At 44.1% G+C, this 10543-nt stretch overlaps 1 protein-coding gene across 1 annotated transcript in view; it reads left to right on the plus strand.

Moving 5' to 3' along the window:
* Positions 1-1273: 1273 nt before the first annotated feature.
* Positions 1274-10543, plus strand: part of DDX43 (DEAD-box helicase 43) — a 22878-nt gene continuing 13608 nt past the window's right edge. The window contains exons 1-4 of the mRNA XM_003789685.1: positions 1274-1520; positions 4721-4776; positions 7911-8037; positions 9687-9821. Of these exons, the coding sequence (XP_003789733.1) occupies positions 1274-1520; positions 4721-4776; positions 7911-8037; positions 9687-9821 (565 nt within the window). The remainder of the gene's footprint in view (positions 1521-4720; positions 4777-7910; positions 8038-9686; positions 9822-10543) is intronic.

The raw sequence follows: 10543 nt of genomic DNA on the forward strand, positions 1-10543 counted from the left end.
TTCTGTGGTGTCACACCTCACAGCAACCTCCAACTCCTGGGCTTAGGAGATTCTCTTGCCTCAGCCTTCCGAGTAGCTAGGACTACAGGCGCCCACCACAACGCCTGGCTATTTTTTTGTTGCAATTTGGCCAGGGCTCGGTTCAATTTGCCACCCTCAATATATGGGGCTAGCGCCCTACTCACTGAGCCACAGGCGCCACCCAATTTTTTCATTTTTTTTAAAGAGATGGGATCTTGCTAACTTGCCCAGACTGGTCTTCAACTCCTGGCATCATAGGATTCTCCTGCCTTGGCCTCCCAAAGTGCTAGGATTAGGATTAATCCTAATCCACCTGGCCACAAACCAGTGATTTTGATTTTGATTTGATTGATTGATTAATTGATTGTGGTTTTGGCCAGGGCCAGGCTTGAAGAAGCCAGTGATTTTTAAACTGTGGGTCATTAAATAAGGTTTGTGGATTACCATCTTTAAAAAAACTAAAGCAATAATCCTACCACTCTGGGAAGCTAAAGTGGGAGGATCCCCTGAGCTCAGCCTGAGTAAGAGAAAGACACAGTTTCTACTAAAAATAGAAAAATTAGCTGGCATGGTGGCACTTGCCTGTAGTCCTAGCCACTCCGGAGGCTGAGGTAGGAGGATCACTTGAACCCAGGAGTTTGAGGTTGCTGTGATCTAGGCTGAGGCCATGGCATTCTAGCCTGGGGCAACAGAGTGAGCCCGTCTCAAAAAAAAGAAAAGAAAAGAAAAACAACAACCGACCCTCACAAAACAACCCTCTCCAACTAAATCAGGCTTAAATATATTAAAATGCTGTTCAGGTAGCAAGGGTAAGTTTTGCCAACCTTTTGTTTCAAGTCTTTAATGTCATGTTGTAAAAGTGACTTGTGTTTGAGTCACAGTTAAAAGCATTTCTGTGGCACCGAGATGCGGGGTACCTGAGGAAGTTTTGTAGTGGGGCGAGGCGTAAGTAAGACTTGGGAGAAATCCCCCGCCTGGAAGGGAAGCTACTGCCCGCCCGGCATCTGGACTGGATTAATGCGCCCTCCCACGATTACGAGAACGGATTGGCTACCCCGATCCAGGAAGGCCGGGCCCACAATGCTCGCCGGCCAATGTCTGTGTCGCAAGAGCAGCGTGGGGCGGGGCGAGCCTCGTGCGGGCTCTTTGAGGTGCGGCTGCGTGGCGGCCCCGGCATGGCAGGCTTACGACGGCAGGGTCGGGCGGTGCAGAGCGGACTGGAACGACGTCGGACGCACCCGTTCTTAGAGCCATGTCCAGGCAAGAAGCAGGAACTAACGCCTCTACTGGGGTCGTTGCTTCCCGGCGAAGCTCGACAGTGTCGCGCGCTCCAGAGAAGTGGCCAGGGGCGGAACAGAATCGCTCAGGTCTCGGGGCGCGTAGGGGCGGCAGAGGTGGCGACGAGACGGACTACTCTGATTTCCTGGGGTCCAGAGCCGCTGGTCTGGAACCGCCCATCTGTTTTGAGTTAAAGAACCACTTTGTAGGCGTGGTGATAGGTGAGAGCAAAAGAATGGCTATGGAGGGGGAAGGATCGTGAGTTGGGCTAGGGGCAGAGCCAGGGCAAGGGCAAGGACACTTCCTCCCCACTCACCTTCTCTCTGCCAATTCAGGTCTCCCTGAGCTGTGTCTAAGACCTTCTGGTGCTAGAATAGTGTCATTTAATTCATCTTTTATTTTAAAGAGAAAATGTATTGGGAAGAGCAGTTCCTAGAAAATTTATGAAATCTTAGGGATGAACAGGCATGTTTAAAAAGATCAGGGCTTTTGACAGCTTACCCCTAAATGAACAATGAAATTCTTGAACTCAGTCTGCTTCTTTGAGCACCATTTAAAGCCATTAATCAAAGGAATGGTGTAGGAAATTGTAGGTCTGCACAGAGCATCAGCTCTATCTTGCTTTTACTTTATGTATGATTTATCTGCTGAAAAACAGGATTTTTTTTCCCTTTTTGTACATTCAGAGTCTAAGAAATTGATTCCTGAATACTTTTGTTAGAGACAGGGTCACTGTAACTGAGGCTAGAGTTCAGTGGTGGAATCATAGCTCACAGTAACCATGAACCCCTCTACTCCCAGGATTCTCCTGCCTCAGCCTTCTCCAAATGGAGGACTACAGGCATAGGGGAACACTCCTGGCTAACTTTATTTTTGTAAAGGTGGCATCTCACTATGTAACCCAGGCTGGTCTAAACTCCTGACCTGAAGCAATACTCCCACCTCAAAAAGGGCAGGGTTTTTTCTTTTCTTCCTCTCCCCACCCCCAACAGTTTCTGTTGACATGGGTAGAGTGCCCTGGTGTCAGATAGCTCACAATAATCTCAAACTCTTAGGCTCAACTGATCCTTTTGCCTCAGCCTCCCAAATAGCTGGGACTACAGGCGCCTGCCACAATGCCCAGCTAGTAGTAGATGGAATTCAACTCTTGCTCAGGCTGGTCTCAAACTCCTGTGTTCAATCCACCAGCCTCCGCCTCCCAAAGTGCTAGAATTCAGGAGTGAGCTACCCTCAAAGTGCTTTGATTCACAGGCATGAATCACTATGCATAGCTAATTCCCAATTTTTTTTTGAAAAATGTTTAAAAATGATTAGGATGATTTGCCAACTTATTACCATTAAGACTCAATATAAATTATATTTTGTTAGGTATTGGAGTTAGAAGGATGGTATTTCTATTATAGAGAAAGACTAGATTTGTAATAAAACCACTTAAGCTGCCAGCAGTTACTGAGCAGCTAGCTGTAAAGTGCAGGCAGTTTGCTATAGCGCACTCACTTTATGTTGGATATAAAACGAACTGTTTTTATTTTTTTATTTTGTTTTATTTTTTTGAGACAGAGCCTCAAGCTGTCGCCCTGGATAGAGTGCTGTGGCCTTACAGCTCGCAAGCAACCTCCAACTCCTGGGCTTAAGCAATTCTTTTGCCTCAGCCTCCCAAGCAGCTGGGAATACACCTGCCACAACACCTGGCTGTTTTTTGGTTGTAGTTTTCATTGTTTGGCCACCCCAGGCTGGATTCGAACCTGCCAGCTCTGTTGTATGTGGCTGGTTCCTTGGCTGCTTGAGCTACAGGTGTCAAGCCAAACCAACTGTTTTTAATTGTTTTAAAAAATGACCCTTTTCACTCAAATGACCCTTTCAAAATGACCCTCAGCCCTAGGAGGCTGAGGTGGGTGGATTGCTTGAGCTCAGGAGTTCAAGACCAGCTTAAGCAAGAGCAAGACCCTGTCTCAAAAAAAGGGGGGAGGCGCTGGGGGCCGGGCTCACACCTGTAATCCTAGCACTCTGTGAGGAAAAGGCAGTTGGATCACCTGAGCTCATGGGTTCGAGACCAGCCTGAGCCAGAGTGGGACTTCATCTCTAAAAAAAAAAGCCAGATGTGGTGGTGGATGCCTGTGATCCCAGCTAGTTGGGAGGCTGAGGCAAGAGAATCCCTTAAGCCCAAGAGTTTGAGGTTGCTGTGAGCTGTGACACCAGAGAACTCTACCAAGGGCACCAAAGTGAGACTCTGTCTTGAAAAAAAAATTACTCTCTAGTTAAGTATACAGTGCATTGTTATTAACAATAATCACAGTGTTGTAGTCCAGATCTTTAGAACTTGTATGACTAAAACTTTATATTCATTGAACAACTCTTCATTCCTCCCGGTCCCTATTCCAGGGAACCACCGATTGTTTACCTCAGGTATGTAGAACCATGCAGTAATTTTCTCTTTATGATTGGCTTGTTTCATTTAGAGTAATGTCCTTCAGGCTCAGTGATATTCCATTATTATGTATATACCTGACTGTTAATCTATTTCTCAGTTGCTGGACACATGGGTTGCTTCCACCTTTTGACTTCTGAATAGTGCTACTATGAACGTGGGAATGTATATATCTTTTTCTACTTTTTTGTGTATACCCTGGAGTGGGAGTGCTGGTTCACATGGCAGCTTAATTTTTAAATTTTTAGGAAATTTCATACTCTAATCCATAGTGGCAGCACCAATTTACAATCCCACCAATAGTCCACAAGGATTCCAATTTCTCCATCCTCACCAACATTAGTTATTTTTCATTTTTAGTAATGGCTGTCTTAACAAGCAGTGAGGTGATAGCGCCTTGTGATTTTGATTTGCAGTTACCTGATTGCTATTGAACATCTCATGCCTTTGGTAATTTGTATGTCATTGGAAAAATGTCTGTTCAAGTCCTTTGTAATGTAAAAGCCTTCCAGTTTCTCTGCATCTTGTCCAACACTTGGGATCCAATTTTTGAGTGAGCTGATATAGAATCCTTCATCTACATCTCTGGGTAAAGAGCCTCATACTAACCACCAAAATTTGGAATATAAATCCCTTCCGTCTTTCCACAGACAAAGTGATTATTGATCCCCAGCAGCCTTTGATTAATTTAGGGGAGAAACTGGAGAAGGTTCTTTGAGGAAAATAAGTAAATCTCTGTTAATTGGGTTTTTGACACAAAGTCTTACTGTTATCCCAGGCTAGAGTGCCATGGCCTCACCCATCAACAGGCCTGGCTAATATTTTTATTTTTTAGTAGAGACAGAGTCTCAGTCAGGCTGGTCTGAAACTCGTGAGGTCAAGGGATCCTCCTCCCTTGGCCTCCCCAAGTGCCAGGATTATAGGTGCGAGCCACTGCCCCCCTCCCACCTAATTTCAATTTATTATCATATATTCTTTTGTTTTTAAAAACAGGTCCTGGTGGGTCAACAATAAAAGATATCCAAAGTACAACAAGCACCAAAATACAGGTAAGTCATTGTATTCTTAATCCCTAAAAGACCTTAGTTCATAACTAAGGGAGCACCTTCTCTAATTTCTGCTCAATGATTAAGTTAACATCCTAAGATCAATTGAGTTGTCAAGGCTCTTCAAAATACTGTTCTCAAAAACCCAGGTAGGGTTTCAGGTGAAGGTTTTGTGACTCAAGGTAAAAAGTTTTAGAGATAATCTCTAACAGAGATGACAAGATGACATCTTTGTACTACTCAGCATCCCCCAAATGACTCCCTTCCAGATCCCCTTTTCTCAGACCTTGATGGGAGCCTGTGTTCTAAATGTTACTGAAAGGTAGCAGTGTTCGCTGAGTTCTCAAGCCAGAAATCTCTGATCATCACTGTGTACACCCCTCTCCTTATCCTCATCCACCACCGAGTTTTGTCTATTTCCTGCACTTCTCAAGGGAAATGCCATCATTGCATTCCATTCTTATTGCCTTGCCTTCTAACCAATCTCCAACGTGGTCAGAACAATCTTTGTAAAACTAATTATGTATTTATGCTGGTTTATTGCACAAAAACCTTTCATAGTATCTCAGGCCCTTAAGGCCAGACTCTAGCATGGTTGTCTTGATCTGGCCTGTTGACTCTCTGTTCTCTTCCGGACTCACTCTTGAGATTCCACCCATTTTCTGGCACTCTATCTTAGCCATCTTCTTATAAATCTGAAATTATGCATGTTTAAAGATGTTATTCATAGACTGGGTCCACAAAATGGCATGTCAGCCATGTAAACTGAACTCCCTAATGGTATACCCATCAAGTTAAACCTTTACTTAACTATTAGTTCAATAAATGCTTACCTACATGGTATAGAGGTTAATCTACTTAAGCCATACAATTCAGTAAGATTAGCCAAATTAATACCACCATTTTATACATGGGAGAACTCAGACCCACAGTAATATTACCTGTCAGATCAATACCTTAGTTTTTCTTTCTACTCGATGTGATGAATTTATTCCACAGCTTTTTTTTTTTTTTGAGACAGAGTCTCAAGCTGTCGCCCTGGTAAAGTGCTGTGGTGCCCCAGCTCACAGCAACCTCCAACTCTTGGGCTTAAGCAGTCCTCTTGCCTCAGCTTCCCAGGTAGCTGGGACTACAGGTGCCCACTACAATGCCCAGCTATTTTTTGGTTATAGTTGTCATTGTTGTTTGGCAGGCCTGGGCTGGATTCGATTCCATTGTTGTTTGGCAGCTCCAGTGTATGTGGCTGGCACCCTAGCCACTTGAGCTACAGGTGCCAAGCCATAGCTGTTTCCTTTTTTTTTTTTTTAGAGACAGAGTCTCACTTTGTTGCCCGCAGTAGAGTGCGGTGGCATCGCAGCTCACAGTAACCTCCAGCTCTTAGGCTTAGGTGATTCTCTTGCCTCAGCCTCCTGAGTAGCTGGGACCACAGGTGCCCACCACAATGCCTGGCTATTTTTTTGTTGCAGTTTGACCAGGGCTGGGTTCAAACCCGCCACCCTCGGTATATGGGGTCAGTGTCCTATTCACTGAGCCACAGGAGCTGCCCATATAGCTGTTTTCTTTTTTTTTGAGACAGAGTCTCACTTTGTCAACTTTGGTAGAGTGCTGTATAACGTCATGGCTTACAGCATCCTCAAAGTCTTGGTCAGACTCAAGTGATTCTCTTGTCTCAGTTTTTCATTTTTAGTAGAGATAGATGGGTCTCACTCTTGGCCAGGCTGCTCTCGAACTCATGAGCTCAAGCAATCTACCCCCACCCCTTGGCCTCTCAAGAGTGCTAGTGCTGTTAGGTTTTTTGTTTTTTTTAGTTTTTTGTTTAGACAGTCTCAAGCTGTTGCCCTGGGTAGAGTGCTGTGGTGTCACAGCTCACAGCAACCTCCAAGTCTTGGGCTTAAGTGGTTCTCTTGCCGCCACAATGCCCGGCTGTGTTTTTTTTTTTGGTTGTAGTTGTTGTTTGGCAGGCCCAGGCTAGATTTGAACCCACCAGCTCTGGTGTATGTGGCTGGTCCATAGCCGCTGAGCTACAGGTACCAAGCCAGAGGGGTTTTTTTTGTTTTTTGTTTGTTTTGTTTTGTTTTTTTGAGATAGTCTCACTATGTTGCCCTCGGTAGAGTGCCTTGTCATCACAGCTCACAGCAATCTCCAATTCTTGGGCTTAAGCAATTCTCTTGCCTCAGCCTTCCGAGTAGCTGGGACTAAAGGTGCCTACCACAATTTCTGGCTATTTTTTTGGTTGCAGTTGTCATTGTTGCTTGGGAGGCCCAGGCTGGGCTCGAACCCACCAGCTTTGGTGTATGTGGCCAGCGTCCTACTCACTGAGCTATGGGCACCAAGCCAAGCTGTTATTTTTTTTGTTGTTGTTTGTTTGTTTTGAGACAGAGCCTCAAGCTATTGCCCTGGGTAGAGTGCCATGGCATCACAGCTCACAGCAATCTCTAACTCCTGGGCTTAAACGATTCTCTTGCCTCAGCCTCCCAATAGCTGGGACTACAGGGACCCACCACAACGCCCGGCTATTTTTTGGTTGTAGTTGTCATTGTTGTTTGGCAGGCCTGAACTGGATTTGAACCCGCCAGCTCTGGTGTATGTATATGGCTGGTGCCTTAGACGCTTGAGCTACAGGCACCCACCAAAGCTATTAGTTTTTAATTTAGATTGTCCTGCTCCTCCCCATCCAAATGGGAGATCAATTCCAGAGTGGATATAGGTAGTATGTCTGTCAGATTAGAAATTCAGATGTTGTTTGATAACAACAATACTGTATCTACTTTATGCTTTTTCATTTTTTGAGATAGTCTCACTTGGTTGCCCTGAGGTAGAGTGCCATGGCATCATAGCTCAAAGCAACTTCAAAGTCTTGGGCTCAAGCAGTTCACTTGCCTCACCTTCACAAGTAGCTGGGACTACAGGCACTTGCCATAATGCCTGGCTAATTTTTAAGAGACAAGGTCTTGCTTTTGCTCAGGCAGGTCTTGAACTCCTGAGCTCAGATAATCCACCCGCCTCAGCCTCCCAGAGTGCTAGGATTACAGGTATGAGCCACTGCACCCAAGCTATGCTTTTATACTTTTTGAAATTGAACATTTTGCTGGCGATCTGAGGGGAATTAAGTCTCACATTTTTCTCTTTGTATCTAGATAATAAAAGGACCTCAAGAATCATTAGTCAAAATATTTGGCAATAAGGCAATGCAAACTAAAGCAAAAGCAGTGATAGATAATTTTGTTAAGAAACAAGAAGAAAAATATTATTCACACAGAGTTGGTAAGTAGGTTTTTCCACTGAAGCCCTTTAAAATGTTGTAAATGTCCTTCGGTGGTATAAGCCATTATACCTGATTTCCTTTCCTGCTAGAAAGCATTAGGATCCACTCATAAATCTATAAATCTACTCTTATCAATCTATAAATCTACTCTTATCAATCTTTTCTATGAAAGCCCAGGATAGTTTTTTCTTCAAATTAAAACTGCTTTGGCTCAGAGCCTGTGGCTCAAGTGGCTAAGGTGCCAGCCACATACACCTGAGCTGGCAGATTCGAATCCAGCCCAGGCCCACCAAACAACAATGACAGCTGCAACCAAAAAACAACCAGGCATTGTGGCAGGCGACTGTAGTCCCAGCTATTTAGGAGGCGGAGACAGGAGAACCACTTGAGCCCAGGAGCTGGAGGTTGCTGTGAGCTGTGATGCCACGGCACTCTACCTAGGGCAATAGCTTGAGGCTCTGTCTCAAAAAAAAAAAAAAAGCTTAATACCTGATTAAGCCTAACAGTTTTACTTTTCACAGGTAAATGACAATGAAATAACCTTTTTTTTAGTTTTTTTTTTGAGACAGAGTTTCACTATGTCACCCTTGGTAGAGTGCTGTGATGTCACAGCTCATAGCAACTTCCAACTCTTGGGCTTAAGCAGTTCTCTTGCCTCAGCCTCCCAAGTAGCTGGGACTACAGGTGCCTGCCATAACACCCAGCTATTTTTTGGTTGCAGTTGTCACTGTTATTTAGCTGGCTTGAGCTGGGCTCAGACCACTAGCCTCCATGTATGTGGCTGGCGCCATAACCACAGTACTACGGGTGCCGAGCTGAAATGACCTTTTAATGCACCTACTTTAATATTAATGGTAAAGATTGGTCCTGGCCTCCTGACTCATCCCCAGATTCATGACTGACTGAAAACTGCTTACATTTTTGGTATTTGAAAAATCTCAGATCTGTATTAAAGAGGAAAAAAGTGGGCTCAGCACCTGTGGCTCAAGTGGCTAAGGTGCCAGCCACATACACCTAAGGTGGCGGGTTCGAATCCAGCCCAGACCTGCCAAACAACAATGATGGCTGCAACCAAAAAATAGCCGGGCATTGTGGCGGGCGCCTGTAGTCCCAGCTACTTGGGAGGCTAGGGCAAGAGACTCGCTTGAGCCCAGGAGTTGGAGGTTGGAGGTTGCTGTGATGCCATGGCACTCTACCCAGGGGGACAGCTTGAGGCTCTGTCTCAAAAAAAAAAAAAAAAAAAAAGGAAAAAAGCCATCATTGAACCATATCTAGAAGCAACACAGAAGTAGAACAGGGAGATGTGGGTTCAGATGGCAGCATTGCCTGTTAGTGTTTTTTGGGAAAAAACTTACTCCCTAAAGCCCCATTTCTGCATCTGTTACCCTGGGGCAATTCTGCATCACAGAACTACTGTGAGGATTAAGTAATATGTACTGACAGCATTTCAGCACACACTAGACTCCAGGCCAGTTTCCTTCCCTACTGCAATGAATTAAATTTTTAGTAAGTTGTTAAATGATAACAAGATCCATGAAAAGGTCATGGCACTATTCTATGGAAACCCCAGATTTTGTATTTTAAGCATTATCCTCTGGTTACTAGAAAATAATAGGAAAAAACTAACCTGGTAAAATACTTTCAACAGATATTGTTGCATTCCAACCTTCTGTTGGAAGAGGTCGCGGCACGGATAACAATGTTGCTGCAGAAGACCGGCCTTTGATAGACTGGGATCAGATTAGAGAGGAAGGTTTGAAATGGGAAAAAAAAAAGTGGGCAGGTTAGTGCTGCATCTTAATATTTTATATCTGCCATTTTTTATTATTGGTAAAAGGTCTGTGCCTTATTTTTAGTGACAAAATGTGTATCAAAAACAATTTTAAGTGATGCAATTCTGTAGGTCATGATAATTTATATGTTGTCTCTTGTGATTTATACTATAAATGGAAGATTAAATATACTTTGTCTTATTTGAGGTTACTTGCTGCAATAGGTTAATAGAATGTTAATAAATGAAAATCAGGCCCCAGGGAAAATGTAAAGTGAATGAACATGCAAACTTTGGACAAAACTTTAAATCACAGAAAGCATAACGGTTTTTGAGATTAGCTTCCTTTTTTGTTTGAATTTTATTTATTTTTAAAGCTTTTCATATCTCTTAATATTTTTTCTTATTTCTCTTTTTAATTTTTTTTTCTGGGACTTAGTGAACTTCATTTTTTTTTTAATGTTATTTCATTGCTGGCTCAGTGCCTGTGGCTCAAGTGGCTAAGGCGCCAGCCACATACACCTAAGGTGGTGGGTTTGAATCCAGCCCGGACCCGCCAAATGACAATGATGACTGCAACCAAAAAATAGCCTGGTGTTGTGGTGGGTGCCTGTGGTCCCAGCTACATGGGAGGCAGAGGCAGGAGACTTGCTTGAGCCCAGGAGTTGGAGGTTGCTGTGAGCTGTGATGCCATGGCACTCTACCCAGGGGGACAGCTTGAGGCTCTGTCTCAA

Source organism: Otolemur garnettii, unplaced genomic scaffold (genome assembly GCF_000181295.1).
Source record: "Otolemur garnettii isolate 467f Iridium unplaced genomic scaffold, OtoGar3 scaffold00035, whole genome shotgun sequence".
NCBI classification, from domain to species: Eukaryota; Metazoa; Chordata; class Mammalia; order Primates; family Galagidae; genus Otolemur; species Otolemur garnettii.